The sequence below is a fragment of the Manis javanica genome, chromosome 4 (assembly GCF_040802235.1).
Source record: "Manis javanica isolate MJ-LG chromosome 4, MJ_LKY, whole genome shotgun sequence".
Lineage (NCBI taxonomy): Eukaryota > Metazoa > Chordata > Mammalia > Pholidota > Manidae > Manis > Manis javanica.
Window position 1 is genome coordinate 102616290 of NC_133159.1, and position 17518 is coordinate 102633807.

The 17518-nt window shown below is 37.3% G+C and overlaps 1 protein-coding gene across 9 annotated transcripts in view; it reads right to left on the reverse strand.

Annotated features, from left to right (window-relative positions):
- The window catches only part of SPAG17 (sperm associated antigen 17), a 294146-nt gene that overhangs the window by 82236 nt on the left and 194392 nt on the right, over positions 1–17518 (reverse strand). For all 9 annotated transcript variants that reach the window (XM_073234479.1, XM_073234481.1, XM_073234478.1 and 6 more), the window contains 4 exons: positions 14945–15120; positions 6820–6934; positions 3976–4154; positions 1979–2138 (listed from right to left, as the gene is read on the reverse strand). In XM_073234479.1, coding sequence (XP_073090580.1) covers positions 1979–2138; positions 3976–4154; positions 6820–6934; positions 14945–15120 — 630 coding nt within the window. The remainder of the gene's footprint in view (positions 1–1978; positions 2139–3975; positions 4155–6819; positions 6935–14944; positions 15121–17518) is intronic.

The following is a 17518-nucleotide window of genomic DNA, read 5'->3' on the forward strand; positions in this document are numbered from 1 at the left end:
CAAAGGAATCTTAAATGTATATGCATAAGTAAAATAAGTCAGTCTGAAAAGGCTACACACTACTTTGGAAAAGGCAAAATTATGCAGACAATAAAATGATCAGTGGCTGCCGGGAGTTTAGGGTGGGGATGGTTTACTGTGGGGGAGGAGAAAGATGAATAAATGCAGTACAGAGGTTTTTAGGGGGTGAAACTATTCCGTATGACATTGTGGTGGTAGATTCATGTCATTCTGCATTTGTCAAAATCCATAGAACTGTACAAACACAAAGTGAACCACACAACGCAAACTATGGACTTCAGTTAATATTAATGTATCAATACTGGTTCATCAATTGTAAGAAGTGTACTACACTTTCAAGATGTTAAAAATAGAGAAAACTGTGAGCCAGAAATTACAGTATTTGTTTTTTAAAAAGTGAATACATCATTCTGGATGGAAGGGCTTGAAGAAATCTGGAACATGCCAAGCAGGTCAGGCTATAATAGAAGTGGTTACCCTTACATCAAGTCCTCTTGTATCAATCAAAAAGACAAGTGGTAACAGAAGGAGCTTCTGAGATGGGAAGTTTGGAAAGGTGTAGGAATGGTTTTATTCACTTCAGCGAGGAACCTTCTGCTATTATTAAAGGAAAATCAATTTTACTTTATTTTGAGTAAGCAAAAAGGAATTCAGTTTGCCTTCACACAAGGTTACTGGCTACTGTAGTGAGATGTGTGGACTGACAAAAAAAGATTAAGCCTTGGCCTCAGATCATTAAAGGTATATGAGAAATTGAAAAAAATCTAACAAATTTAGGAGTTAGGTGTCCACACTCAAATCCCAGCTCTATTACTTACTAGCTGAAAGGCCTCAGTGAAGTTACTTAACCTCTCTGTGTCTCTATTTCTCAGTTGTAAATTGGGGTTATTAAAATATATAATGATTACCCTCATAGGAGTGCTGATTTAATTTTTTAAATTATTCAAAATTGTGCCTAGTATGCAAACACACATCTCCTATATATAGGAGATATAGAAATGTAAGAACTCTTACAAATAAATATGAAATGATGAATATCCCAATAGTAAACCAAGAAAAATGGGAATAGAAAGTTTACAGAAAGAAGAAAACAAACAGCTTTAAATGTTTAACCTCATCAGTAATCAAATAAGTGCAAATTAACATACGATATAACTGTCTATCATATTGAATAAGATTTAAAAAATGAGGATATACAACACTGGCAACAGTATGAGGAAGTAGACATTTTCATACTCAATTGGAAATATCCCTGAGGAGAGTGAATTTGTAATGCAGGTTATGGCAGACACAGTTGATTGTGTACCCAACTGTTACCCACCTTCTTTTTCTCTACTAGTAGTGCTCATTCTCCTGAGAATAAAGCCAAAATGTCAGATACTTGTCTTCCCAGCCTAGGTCCCTGAACAGGTCTAGTCAATGAGATATAAGGGGAGGTCTGTTGTGGGGTGGGGCTGGGGGTTAGAATCTGGAAATACCTTTCTTCCCTGATAAAAAGAGACACTTAAAAGTTCTGTGTTCACTTTCTTTCCTTTCTGCTTTGGAAGTTACTGTGTGAAGGATCTCATGTCTGCATCTGGCATGGCCTGTATGTAACTGTGAGGGAAAGGTCAAGAGAACTACAGAGATGCCTACTCAGAATCTTGGCATCATTGACCCGCTTAACTGACCAATCCCCGAACAGTAGCTGAGGCAGTAGAGATAATGCTGTGTAAGAGCATATCATGATTAGGAAAATATCCATACTTATTATTAAGAGAAGAACGATCTTATAACAGCATGTAATGCTGTGAATATGAATTAACGTGAATTAAAATTCATATATATGTATATGTATGGGAGTATATATGAATATAGTCATAGAAAAGATAAGTAAAGTAATAATGATATTGAACATTTATTAAGCACCTGAAGACTTTATTAAATCCATTTTAAATTGAGAGGCTTCAATGATTACCTTTCTTTGTGATGACAGTCTCAGATGGTGCTGTTTCTGATTTCTGCAGAAAAATTGTATCCATCAGGTCTCCGCAATGAGAGCTTGCTGGCATTTCAGCAGGAGGACACACAGGACCTGAATCAGGACTGTTGCTCACAGCCCCATCTGGAAAGAGAATCTGAAGGAAAAGCAAAAGTTCTCACATTATCAGAAGCAAGAAAAAGGCCGGTTAGCAATTAACACTGTGAATCAAACTGGCCTAGGTTAAAATTATTTGAAAGACATGCTGTTTGCAGACTCGAGACTCAGCACAAGGCATATGATAGAGGGTAGATTTGGAGCTCAGAGATAATAGCTTAATAAGCAGCACAATAATAATATTTTACATTTTTCATTTACCTATTTTGTTTCTTTTCTCTTTATTTCCTGTCTTTTATTGGATTGACTCGAGTTTTATTTTTTCCCAATCTTCATCCTCCCCTTATGCGAGAAATTATATACTCTCTCTTAACTTTTTTTACTGAAGTGAAATTGACATACAATATTATATTGGTTTCAAGTATATAACACAGTGATTCAACAGTTAACTACATTATTAAATGCTCACCCCAACTAATGTAGATACTTTAATGACTACATTTAAAACTTTATCACATATTAAAGTGGTTACTTTCTCTAAACATCTATTTAGTATGCATAGTATCTATCTACATGTTCTCCAGATACATCTATCCAGTATCTACAGCCTCCCAACGAGAGCATGATAAGAACCATCTTCAGTGTTGCTAATGAGAAATCTAACGTCCATCTGGTTCTTATTATTTTATCGGTAACTGGTTCCTTCCAGGAAGCCTTTGTCATTATTATGCAGTTCTAAAGTTGCACTATGACATATTTAGATATCTTTTAAAGATAATTAGTATCAATCTTGATTGGCACTTTGTTGTCATGTTTAATCTGAAGTATGTTTTTCTAAGCTTTGGGAAAATTCCCCATATTGTTTCTTTCATCATTTTCCCCCTTTATTCTATTTTCTTCTTCTTATAGAGAACCTTTTTCCATGTCTCTTAACCTTTCTCTCCCTCATAACTCACCCACCCCCCTTTCTCTTTTACAACTGTTATTTTTAATATCTAAGAACTCTTGATTTTTTTCCATAGCAACATTTTTTAAAATTGTTAGTCTACTGACTGCTAACTTGTCAAGTCTCTGCCTATATTTTACTCATTTTCAAGTCTTTTTGTTTAACTATTTTCTCTTATTTTAACATGCTGTTTCTTGGACTTCTTGAATGTTGTACTCTACTTCCACGGAGTTTGCCTTCCTCTAAGGTTGATGACTCTTGGGTGCATTGCCCTATTTCTCCCTGAGAATTCCTTCTCGCTCCATGGTGATGTACTATCTGGACATAGCAGCTCTTCCCCACTGACCACTGGGGAGGGCTGGAGTAGGACGTATGGCTTCTGGATATTACAGTTTCCCAGCCTCCGGTAGTAGTAAGTTGACACATTGCCCTGTTTTTTTGATCCGAGAGCTCCATCTGTGAAAAGTCTGTGTTAGAACTCCCATTCTAATTTTTAGTTTTGCTGCAGGTTTTTCTCTTTATGTTACTTTAAACTTTGCTCTTGTTTCTTCATTAATCTGATCCCATCTGACTTGCATTTTCTAGGAATTCCCCTATCTTTTGATCTATTGTAACACATTTTGCTGTTCTCTGGTACTATTATGAATTATTTTAAAGTATTTTTCTATTATTTTAAGGTGCCCCAAGAAGAAGAGGAGGTAAATACTATTCAGTCTACAATCTTGGATCTATATAGAATGATATGTTTAATTGTATTCTATAGTGCACATATTTTTTTCTTCTAACTGTACTAGCCTTCATTTGTCATTTTAACGTGTCATTTTCAAGTGAGTTTTTCCTCTTGCCTTCCACAAGACTGTTCCTTACCCATAGCTTGTTTGTGTTTTACTTTGCAGCCAGAAAGAGTATCATTTATTCAACATTCTTTTACCTGTGAGGATCCATCCAACATATATTTGACAACAGTGCCTTGACTGGTGATAACTCTTGAGGCCTCCTGCTCCACTGGGGGCATCACTGTTCTGTAGAACTCATAGTGCTTCACCCTCTGGGGGTAGCTCTGTCGGACCATGATGTCCCAAGTGGGTTCTTCATCCACAGCATATTGATCTTCAAAAAAAAAAAACAGACCTTACTGTGAATGGGGCAATGCTGTGTGGGTGGAATTTTATCTTCTTGCTTAATTTTTTTCATTCTTTTATCTACATCTGAATAATAGGGCAGTTTTCATGTCATGACAGATGGCCCAGAGTATGCATTCTCTGTTCCCTTTGTGACAAATGTAGTAAATACATCATTTACAAGAACTTAATAGGTACCTTCTCCATGTATAAGCTCTTCTTTTTAAGGAAATCTGAGACATCACAAGGCAAGTTAGGACAGAAGAAGAGTTTTGCTGTCTTATATGTTCCCTTTTCTCCTTGTTGGTACTTTTCTCTTGCCTTTGAGTAAACTCTCACCTGTGGATGCATGATGCTCCCCTGTTTCCCCTGGTTGCCTGGAGGCCCCGGGCAAGTCTCTTAAAGATAAGCTAGCCCTTCCTAAATTATTCATCATTTTTCAAAGTTATAATATTCCCATCTCTAACCAAACCAGATTTTTCTCAAGGTTCTACTCTTAGCTGGCAGTCAAGGAGAAAAGCACCTAATAGGTTTCTTCTAAAGAAAGTACTATTAAGAAATTTCTGGTACACAGTAGCTACCAAGGTTTTGCTATCTGAATGATTTCCTCTTGATTCTTAGGTGCATTGCCATATTTCTCCCTGAGAATCCCTTTATAACAAATTTATAAAGTTGTTTATGAACATGTAATGATGGCATTTCAAAAACTATCAGGGTGGTGGGAAAATAGAATGTGTGCCCTTCATGATATACTTCAAGTGGTAGAATAATAATGAAATAAACATTCACTGAGGTATTTCTATATGTTGAATGCTTTGTGTCTGTACATTATTCAGCCGACCTCAACAACCTTTTTAGGTAGACTTTTCACTTTCCAGAGTTTTCAGATTAAGAAATGGAGGCTTTGAAGGGTTGTAAATTCTCCATGGTCACACAAGCCAGTAAGCAGCATAGCTTGGATTTGAATCAGGTATCTGTGCTTAACTATTTTCTTATGCTGTTAAAACCACCACTGCTACCATGACCAAAAGCCCCAAAATGAAACCTAACATTAGAATAATATGTTTCAGATTAAAAAGTATTTTTTTCATTTAATACTTATAACAGCACTGTTAAACATGTGACATGATTTTATAAATGAAGAAAATTCAGGTGGAGGGGTTATGACTTGTCCAAAGTCACCCAGGAAAGAACTCAAGTCTAGGTTCTTTCTTTTTGCACCACATGACCTTCTCTTCCTATGTCCAAGGTTGACCCTGATGAAGATATTGCTACTTTGTAACTGTGTTCAGACTTGAATCAGGATATTTATAATTTATGGAAGATTTAAAAAAGATGATGTGTTTCAGGCAGTTATTATTAACAACACTGTCTACTCTTGATACAATGATGAAAATATCAAAGTAGGTAATGAAACTAATAGAAAAGACAGGTTAGACAGGTACTAAGCTGGGTTTGATAACAGGATCAAGCAAATAAGCAAACAAATATATCCGTGAACCTGAAAACAATATCTCTTTCAGTACACTCAGCATCTTAGCCTTTGGAAGACCCTGAGAAGCCATCAGTCTAGTAGCCTACACAGTTGGTTCCATGATGGGAAACCCAGGCCACCAGGAATCCTTGGAAATGGAAGCAAGGGTCCACAGTCTATTTTTAGTAATTCAGAAAGCCTAATGAAAAGCAAAACAGAGGCAAAACAGATCTACAACAATATTTAGTTTCTTTTCATTGGGATGGCAAGTAAATACAACACTGAGTTATTATTCAACAGGCATACTCTTTTTCTTTGATAGATATAATTCTCAAATACAGTGTACCTAAGGGAATTATAAAAAGTGGGTATTTGGTTGTAAAAAAAAATGGGATCCACTGACATAACATTTATCAGATGAAGAAATGCAGTCCAGAGACAGTAAGTGGCTGAAAGGAATGTATCAGTAGTTACAACTCATTAGTTCAGTGCTTTGTTCCATCTCCCAATTCTATTGTAACAGTGGGTCTCCATTTAAATGATATTGAAATTCAGTCACCAATGTGGATGTCCCATAAGGTTAATTAAAGAAGTCCTACTTGTACTTATACATTCATCTTAATAGGTTAGGAGTGATTTTCAGAATCAATAGAAATAACAGATGCTATAAAATTACATATTGATACATAGGAACAAGACTGGTTTTCTTCATCTATTTAACCTGCACTTATCCCTGCCTCCTTTGTTTTGATCACACCAGCAAACTACTATACTTGTGGCCCTTTGTAGAGGCAGGAAGACAGACTATACAGTAGTTGTTAAAAGCATTTGTTTTTCTCTCACTGAACCAAGAATGGCATTTTATCTCTGCCGCTCAGGTCAGGTGACCTTGGTCAACTTACTGAGCCTCCTGAAGTCTCAATTTCTTTATTTTGCAAAATGGAATTACTAGGACTTAGCATATAGTAGTTGTATTTTGTCATGTATGTTAAGTACTTAGTGCCTGGCCCATAGTAAGTGATCAAAAGTGGTTATTGTTATTATTATTAATTAGCCTATCATTCATTATGAACAAGTATGTTTAACTGGTAGGAACATATACAATTTCAATGGTGATTCAACCATTTTCTATATGACTTTGTGCCCCCTACCTCCCCACCCCACCTCAGTTAGGACTCACCTGTAGACTCTTGCCCAATGAATGTCACCAGGAGGCCATTGGGGCAAGACACATTCAGGTTATGGAAGGTGGGAACATAAGTCTCTTGTAAAACAGGTTCTGGTTCTACTTCCTCCTGTAAATAATTTAACATGTGAATAATTTTCATTTTCTAAATGAGATACTGATTTATTATGACTAAGTAAGGACTTGCTAAGTGCATAGGAAGTGCTTATGACTTGCTCAGGACTAGTGGGCCCTGCAATGGAGCCTATAAAAATGCATGATACTCTACCTGTGTGCAATTTATACTCTGCTTGTAGAATGACACACAGACATGTGAAACAGTTAATTGCACCAAATAGATGGCACATCTTTCCTCAAAAGAGGGGATATCAAAGTTCATAAGAATAATTAAGAAAGGGTTCTGGAGGAGTAGGGCTTGACCTTAGCCTTGAAAGATGCCTCTGTTTGCATGTGTAGGTGTAAGGGCTGACTAGTATCCTACTACCTTCGTTGTGTAATTCTTACAGTTTGGATGCTTCTATGATATGTGTCCTCACTTTTCTATAATGAGCATGCATTGCTTCTATAGTAAGTAAAAACAATAGAAGACAATAAAAAGGTTACTTATAAGCTAATGAGGTAATTTTAAAACGGCCTTCAGAGGTAGAGATTAAAGATGGCAGCATGAGAGGTGACACAGAGGCTTCCTCCTAAAATCACATACAATATGAAAATACAATTAATACAACGAATCCTGAAAGAGTAACAGGAAAGAGGGCTGCACCAAAGCTGGGGCCTGGCAGGACCCAAGCCCTTCCTCCACCTCAGCTCACTGGCAGGAGGAAGAGAAACAGAGCAGGCAGGGAGCGGAGGATTGGAACTGCTGATTACCTAGCTCTGGAGACCTGCTCTGGGATCACAAACCTACATTAAATAGTGCTCTTGTAATTAGGTGGGTTGGAAAGCTAAGACAGGCAGAATACCTGGAGAGACTGAAATTCCAGCTGATTGTGGAAAACAGGGATCCATATCTGGCTGCTCTGGGATAAAAGAAAGGTGGGCAGTCTGAGACACTTCCTAACAGTGAGAGGGCTGCTGAAGGGGCAAGGATTGCACAGAACTTACTGCTCAGGACAAATGACAGTAGACAAAATTTTCTGGGTGTACTCTGCCCAGCAGGTTGGGAACTTTCATAATCTTCAGGTGCTCCAGCCCCCTGGGTGGCTATGCAGCTCCAGGGCCTGCTGTGCCTTCCTACTGGCCAGCCTGCACCTGACTCACAAACCAGCAAACTGGCCAGACAGAGGGAAGCCCCACCTACAGGAGCTACACACTCAAAGCATAAAGGCTTATACCTGTGTGCTCGGCCCACTGGTTCTGGAGGGGAGACAGGCATAGCAGCTGGAAAGTAGGAGACAGCACTTTCCTCCCTCCAGGCACCAACACCGCTCCCCTGCAACCTCAAACGTTGCTCCATGGGAGTGAGCAAATGCAGCTTCTGGGCTCTAGAGGGTACCACATACATATATGAAAAGTCAAAGGAACCTGGTTCAAAGCAAGATTATGAATACACCAGAGAAAGAGTAAAATGAAATCAACCTCATGAATCTTCCTGAAAGAGATTTCAAAATAAAAATTATAAACATGCTCATGGACATACAGAAAAGTATTCAAGAACTCAGGAATGAATTCCAGTCGGAGATCCACTCATTATGGAACACAGTATCAGAAATGAAACATAAAATGGAAGGTTTTAAAAACACATTGGACATGGTGGAGGAGACGATAAATGAAATAGAAATTAGAGAAGAGGAATACAAAGAAGCTGAGGCACAGAGAGAAAAAAGATCTCTAAGAATGAAAGAATATTGAGAAAACTATGTGACCAATCCAAGAGGAACAATATTTGTATTATAGGGGTACCAGAAGAAGAGAGAGAAAAAGGGATAGAAAGTGTCTTTGAGGAGGTAATTCCTGAAAACTTCCCCAATTTTTGGGAAGGAGATAGTCTCTCAGGCCATGGAGGTGCACAGATCTCCCAACACAAGGTACCAAAAGAAGACAACACCAAGACATATAATAATTAAAATGGCAAAGATCAAGGATAAGGACAGACTATTAAAAGCAGCCAGAGAGAGAAATAAGATCACATACAAAGGAAAGCGCATCAGGCTATCATTAGACTTCTCAGCAGAAACCTTACAGGCCAGAAGGGAGTGGCATGATGTATTTAATGCAATGAAGCAGAAGGGCCTCGAACCAAGAATACTTTGTCCAGCAAGATTATCATTTAAATTTGAAGGAGGGGTTAAACAATTTCCAGATAGGCAAAAGCTGAGAGAATTTATGTCCCACAAACCATCTGCACAGTGTATTTTGGAGGGACTGCTATAGATGGAAGTGTTCCTAAGGTTTAATAGCTGTCACCAGAGGTAATAAAACCACAGTAAAGAAAGTAGAACAGTTAATTACTAAGCAAATGCAAAATTAAATCAACTACCCCCAAAGTCAATCAAGGGATAAACAAAGAGTACAGAATACAAAACCAAATATATAAAGAATGGAGGAGGAAGAAAAAGGAGAAAAAAAGAACCATTAGATTGTGTTTTAATAGCATACTAAGAGAGTTAAAGTAAGATTCTTAGATAGAGAGGAAATTAACTTTGAACCATTGGTAACCACGAATCTAAAGCCAGCAATGGCAATAAGTACATACCTATTTATAATCATCCTAAATGTAAATGGCCTGAATGCAACAATCAAAAGACATAGAGTCACTGAATGGATAAAAAAACAGTATCCATCTATATGCTGCCTACAAGAGACTCACTTTAAAATGGAAGACATACACAGACTAAAAGTGAAGGGGTGGAAAAAGATATTTCATGCAACTAATAGGGAGAAAAAGCAGGAGTTGCAGTACTTGTATCAGACAAAATAGAATTCAAAACAAAGAAAGTCACAAGAGACAAAGAAGAACATTACATAATGATAAAGGGGTCAGTCAAACAAGAAGATGTAACCATTATAAATATCTATGCACTCAACACAGGAGCACCTATATATGTGAAACAAATACTAACAGAATTAAAAGGGGAAATAGAATGCAATGCATTCATTCTAGGAGACTTCTACACTCTATTCACTCCAAAGGACAAATCAAACAGACAGAAAATAAGTAAGGAGACAGAGGCACTGAACAACACATTAGAACAGATGAACCGTTATAACAGACATCTACAGAACACAGCACCCAAAAGCAATAGGATACACATTCTTCTCAAGTACACGTGGAACATTTTCAAGAATAGATCATATACTAGGCCACAAAAAGAGCCTCAGTAAATTCAAAAGGTTGAAATTGTAACAACCAGTTTCTCAGACCATAAAGGTATGAAACCAGAAATAAATTGCATAAAGAAAATGAAAAAGCCCACAAACACATGGAGGCTTCTCGACATGCTCCTAAATAACCAATGGATTAATGACCAAATAAAAACAGAGATCAAGCAATATATGGAGAGAAAGGACAACAATAACTCAACAACACGAAATCTGTGGGACGCAGCGAAGGCTGTGCTAAGAGGGAAGTATATTGCAATACAGGCATACCTCAAGAAAGAAGAACAATCCCATATGATGATTCTAAACTCACAATTAATGAAACTAGAAAAAGAAGCACAAATGAGGCCCAAATTCAGTAGAAAGAGGGACAAAATAAAGATTAGAGCAGAAATAAATAAAATCAAGAAGAATAAAACAATACAAAGAATCAATGAAAGCAAGAGCTGGTTCTTCGAGAAAATAAACAAAATAGATAAACTCCTAGCCAGACTTATCAAGAAAAAAAGAGAGTCCACATACATAAACAGAATCACTAAAGAGAAAAGAAAAATCACTACAGACACCACAGAAATACAAAGAATTATTAGAGAATACTATGAAAAATTATATGCTAACAAACTGGATAATCTAGAAGAAATGGACAACTTTCTAGAAAAATACAACCTTCCAAGGCTGACCCAGAAAGAAACAGAAAATCAAAAAAGACCAATTACCAGCAATGAAATTGAATTGGTAATCAAAAAACTACCTAAGAATAAAACGCCTGGACAAGATAACTTCACTGCTGAATTTTGTCAAACATTTAGTGAAGACCTAATACCCATCCTCCTTAAAGTTTTCCAAAAAGAAGAGGAGGGAATACTCCCAAACTCATTCTATGAGGCCAGCATCACTCTAATACCAAAATCACACAAAGAGACCAGAAAAAAAGAAAATTACAGACCAATATCCTGATGAACATAGATGCAAAAATACTCAACAAAATATTAGCAAACTGAATTAAAAAATATATCAAAAAAATCATCCACCATAATCAAGTAGGATTTATATGTGGGATGTGAGGATGGTACAATATCAGAAAATCTATCAACATCATCCACCACATCAATAAAAAGAAGGACAAAAACCAGATGATCATCTCCATAAATGCTGAAAAAGCATTTGACAAAATTTAACATCCATTCATGATAAAAACTCTCAACATAATGGGTATAGAGGGCAAGAGCCTCAACATAATAAAGGCCATATATGACAAACCCACAGCCAACGTCACAATAGCGAAAAGCTAAAAGCCTTCCCTTTAAGATCGGGAACAGAAAAAGAATGCCCACTCTCTCCACTTTTATTCAACATAGTTCTGGAGGTCCTCGCCACAGCAATTACACAACACAAAGAAATAAAGGGCAACCCAATTGGTAAGGAAGAAGTAAAACTGTTCCTGTACTAATGAGTGAATTCAGCAAAGTTGTAGGATACAAAATTAATACACAGAAATCTGTTGCCATTCCTATACACTAACAATGAACTAGAAGAGGGAGAAATCAGAAAAACAATTCCATTCACAATTGCATCAAAAAGAATAAAATACCTAGGAATAAATCTAACCAAGGAAGTGAAAGACCTATACTTTGAAAATTACAAGACACTTATGAGATAAATCAAGGAACATACCAATAAATGGAAACACATCCCATGCTCATGGATAGGGAGAATTAATATTTTCAAAATGGCCATCCTGTCTAAAGCAATCTACAGATTCAATGCAATCCCTGTCAAAATACAAACAGAATTCTTCAATGAACTAGAGCAAATCGTCCTAAAATTCATATGGAACAACAAACGGCCCCGGATAGCCAAAGCAATCCTGAGAAGGAAGAATAAAGCTGGGGGGATTACACTCCACAAGTTTAAGCTCTACTGAAAAGCTGCAGTAATCAACAGAATTTGGTACTGGCACAAGAACAGAACAACAGACCAATGGAACAGATTAGTGAGCCCAGATATAAACCCAACCATATATGGTCAATTAATATACAATAAAGGAGCCATGGACATACAATGGTGAAATGACAGCCTCTTCAACAACTGGTGTTGTCAAAACTGGACAGCTATGTGCAAGAGAATGAAATTGCATTATTGTCTAACTCCATACACAAAAGTAAAGTCAAAATGGATCAAAGACCTGAATGTAAGTCATGGAACTCTTAGAAGACAACATAGGCAAAAATCTCCTGAATATAAATATGAGCAACTTCTTCCTGAATGTATCTCTTCAAGCAAGGGAAACAAAAACAAAAATAAATACATGGGACTACATCAAACTAAAAAACTTCTGTACAGCAAAGGAAACCATCAACAGAACAAAAAGGCATCCTACAGTATGGGAGAATATATTTGTAAATGACATATCTGACAAAGGGTTAACATCCAAAATATAAAAAGAACTCACACTCCTCAACACCCAAAAAGCAAATAACCTGATTAAAAAATGGGTGGAGGACATGAAGAGACATTTCTCCAAAGAAGAAACTCAGATGGCCAACAGAGACATGAAAAGATGGTGCACATCACTAATCATCAGGGAAATGCAAATTAAAACCACAAGAGATATCACCTCACACCAGAAAGGATGGCCAGCATCAAAAAGACTAAGAACAATAAATGCTGGTTAGGATGCGGAGAAAGGGGAACCCTCCTACACTGCTGGTGGGAATGTAAAGTAGTTCAGCCATTGTGGAAAGCAGTATGGAGGTTCTTCAGAAAACTAAAAATAGAAATACCATTTGACCTCAGATTTCCAGTCCTTAGAATTTACCCAAAGAATATAAGTTCTCAGATTCAAAAAGACATATGCACCCCTATGTTTATTGAAGCACTATTTACAATAGCTAAGAAATGGAAGCAACCTAAGTGTCCATCAGTAGAGATGAATGGATAAAGAAGAAGTGGTACATGTACACAATGGAATACTATTCAGCCATAAGAAACAAACAAATCTTACCATTTGCAACAACTTGGGTGGAGCTGGAGGATATTATGCTCAGTGAAATAAGCCAGGCAGAGAAAGACAAGTGCCAAATGATTTCCCTCATTTGTGGAGCATTATAGCAAAACAAAAGTGAAGGAACAAAATAGCAGCAGACTCACAGACTTCAAGAAGGAATGAGTGGTTACCAAAGGGGAGGGGTGTGGGAGGGCGGATGCGGAGGGAGGGAGAAGGGGACTGAGGGGTATTATGTTCAGTTCACATGGTGTGAGGGGTCACAGGGAAAACAGTGTAGCACAGAGAAGGCAAATATTGAATCTGTGGCATCTTACTACACTGACGGACAGTGACTGCATTGGGGTATGGGTGGGGACTTGATAATATGGGTAAATGTAGTAACCACATTGTTTTTTCATGTGAAACCTTCGTTTCACATGAAACCTTAATAATACCTTAATAAAAAATTGTAAAAAAAGTTAATGAGGGTTTGGGTGTATCTGCTTAAAAATTCCTAATCAATATTATGCTAACTATGTCTCAATCCCTTGTTTGGTCATGTGCACTCCAGAAGGAAAGCCATTTGGTTACTTGCAAATAATTCCTAATTGATAATCATTTCAGGTTTTCCAATTGGCTCTTTTTTTTCAGCCACTAAAATCATTTGAACTGGTCCCCATTACTGGATCTTTAGTTTATTCTAAGGAGTCCCCTCTTGTTGATTATTTAATTTTTTCTTTCTTTGTCAACAACAGAAATAAATCTAGATAGTTAGCTGAAAATTAGTTAAAAACAGAAAGTACAATTAAGAGAAAAAGCTTAGGAAATTCTGTAAAATGAACAGTAATGCTCAGACATGAGCCTGCCATGACAAATCTATTGTTATATGCAAAACCAGTAATTGTGTCTCTTTTGTTACTGTCAATTTTTAAAATATTGGGCGAACTAATTGGTTGGTTACCAAATTGCTACAGGCCAAATTAAGGAATTACCTGGGGTTATTTTGCTCAACACTTGAATTTTTTTATTTAACAAGGCCCTATTTTCAAGTGTCCTGTCTTCAGAAAACTCATGTCATGTAGCTATATAAATATACCACAGAGGCTAACACTCAAACCCCAGAACTTTTAAAGGTCCAGGGTCTGAAATCTAGATCCCTGATCACTTTTTAACATATTATTTTCTTTTAATTAGTTGAGTATTTACACATATACAAATTGTACTAGTAAACACCAAAACAAGTCCAAATTTTATCAATAGCTTCCTCTTTCCTCTTTTAGAATCTCTTTAGGTCCATATTTTTCTATTAGGAAAATGTTTAGAGTCAAAGCCTGTATGTATGAGTGTGTTTGCATTTTGTGAAGGGTTGAAGGTAGAGGCTGCAATACTTTTAAATCAAAAGTGGGGGTTCTTCAGTTTTGCTGAAGTCCAAGGCTATCAAATGAAAGTGTTTCCACGATTTAGTTAGAAGTCTTCCTCTTCCAATAGTTATCTCAGTGGAACCAAATAAGGTTTTTAAAGTAAGGATTGATAGGAGCTGGACCATGCAAGAACCAGGGAGGAAAAAGGGTTGAACTAGTCATTTTGAGTTTAGATGAATGACTTGAGACAGTTTGCTTATGACATTATGTTTCCTGGCACGGGAAACCAACTTCCATGTGCAAATCTCTTCTTGACCATTCAAAATTGAAACCTCATGGACTACTAATACATCTGCACAATAAAATGTATGTGCTGTGAATATACTACAATGTTTAGAAAGTTAGCATGGAGGCAGAAGCTGAGTTTGGGAATCCAGCAAGGTCCGTTCACCTTTTTCTCCTCTTCTTTTGGGTGCTCCTCCTCTTTCAGGGATTCTTTGGGTTTTTCTTTGCCTTTTATTTTCGCTTCCCCTTTGCCTTGAGGAACAGTCATGATAGCAGGAATTGCTGTTGGAATAAGTGCTGATGGGATATTCAACATTGATTCCAAATCAGGGTCCTTATCCTCTATAAAGAGAAAAAGGAGAAAACAGGTTAGGCATTTATATTTCATATGTTTGTTAAATTTTATATTTTAAAAATTTATACCAGTTGGCAACAATTGCCAAATATGATTTATCAGTTGGATAGATTTCAGGGGTAATGTAGTTGACTTGAAAATCAGAACTGTAGTTAAACATTATGAGGTGCTCAATGCTTTGATGCTATTTCACTGAGTCATCATTTAACACGCTCTTGCTTTCCCATCCAGACTGTACACCTCTAACAACAGGGCAATCACCATGTCTACATTTATGTGAGAAATATTTATCGAGAGGCTCTTACATGAAAATGGTTGTAGCAGTGGGCAATAATGAAAAAATTACATAAAAGACATTATAAAGCCAAAATAGTCTAAATAAGATCTGCAGCCAAATAGCTTCAATACAAAGACATGTTACATAGGAACATAATAACAGATGCAAACAAAGAAATACTGAAAAAAAAATATTGCTAGCTAAGACGGTAAACATTTTCTTCTGGAAGATTAATTTTATTCTCGGTTTTAAGGAATTGTCAGAATTCTTGAAGAAGAGCCGATGTGTGCAGGGATGTTATACCGAAAGTTTCTGAGCATCCTTTATGTCTTGGACCCCAGTCTCTCCTGGGTTCCAGGATAGCACGCCCACCTGGATCTCCTCCTACACCTCTCTGGTCAACTTTTTGCTCAGTTACCCTGACTGACTCTTCCTCTTTCAGCCTCTTATATGTTGTTAGGCCCCAGGGGTTTTCCCCTTATTGTTATACAACAGATGTTCTCAACTGTGGCTACCCATAATTACTCATGGAATTAAAAAATAAAAAGTGCTCAGCCCCCCACCTTGACTACTGAATCAGGATCTCTGGGATGAAGCCCAGAATTTATACTTGTGAAACATCCACATGATTGTGATACACAGCTAGAGCTGAGCAGTTTTATTACGTGTCTCATTCACTTCTGGTGCTCCAGTCTTCTACATGCTTCTAACTCCAGAATTCACATTTCGAGACATGACCCATCTTCTCAGCTCCAGATCCATATTTCCAATCACTTTTAGAGATCTCCTCTTAGCTGCGGTACTGCAGACATTCCAAACTCAGTAAACCTCTCCTATCCCAAGCAGGGCAACTCTCCTATATTCTGAATCTCAGTTAATGCCATGACCAATCATGAACCTTGTTTTCCAAGTTAGACATTGAGGTCATTCACATTTTCTCTTTTTGACTTACTCTACAAATTCAGTCACCAAGCCCTCAAAAATTTTCTCAAATCATCTCTCTCTTACTCACTCCTATCACCTTAGCTCAGTCTGTCATTCATTACCTCTTGCATGATTTTTTGGAGCAGTCTCCTAACTGATATCAGGATACCTCCAATACCACCACTTCAGTGAACTATCCAAACTATCTCTAAAACTATGCTCCTAAAATAAAATCTGATCATGTCACTTTCCTTCTCTTCCTTACAGACTTCTGCTGCTCACTAATCAGAGGGCATACAATACTCACTTTCCTCTACTCCAACCACACTCATTTTTTTACCTTTCCAAAAGGATGCCATGCTTTTATGCAATGTGATTTATGCAAATGGTTCTTACTGTCTACAAATTCCCTTCCTTGTTTCTTTGTCTAGATATCTCCCACCATCTCTAAAGTCCCATCTCAGGAGCTATACTTTCTGTCTGAAGTATTTTCTATCTGTCCCCAGCATTCTGTTTATACACAATTTCTAGCAGTTGTGGAGTTATTTCTCTATACGTATTTTCTTTTCCCATTAGACTATGAGTTCTTTGAGTAGATGTACCATGTTTTATTCATCTTAGTGGCTCAGTCACAGCAAGTTGCCTCGTCCATAGAAAGTACAGTATATAAGTAAGTGAATGGCACCCAGTTATGGGTAGCTGGAAACTCTTCCCCCTCATCCCCATCCATGTACTCAATCAAACAATATTTATTGGGTACCTACTAATAGGTGCCATGAGCTAGGTAGCCAATGATGAATGAGACTACAAGAAAGCTATAAAAAGTAACAGGTAGTTCAGATGAAGGAGTGCTTAGGTACAAGGTTGTGTATTAAGTCTGTGACTGGAAGTATAGAGAGCCATGGGAACCCAGAAGAAAGGCATCTAACACAGAATGCCTCCGTACAACCTATACTTTGGTTATACTATGGTTTGGCTTTCCATAAACGTGCCAAGCTTTTGTAGCATTGAGCTTTTGCACACACTATTCATGGTATCTAGAATTCTCTTCTTTGGTTCTTTGCCTAGGCAAGTTTCATTTCCTTCAAAGGCCCACTTTACATGCTCCTGCTACTTGGTCTATGAAGCATTTCTCAGAGGAAGTAACCTGCAAACTGAGTGTGGAAAGATGGGGAGGAGTTTAA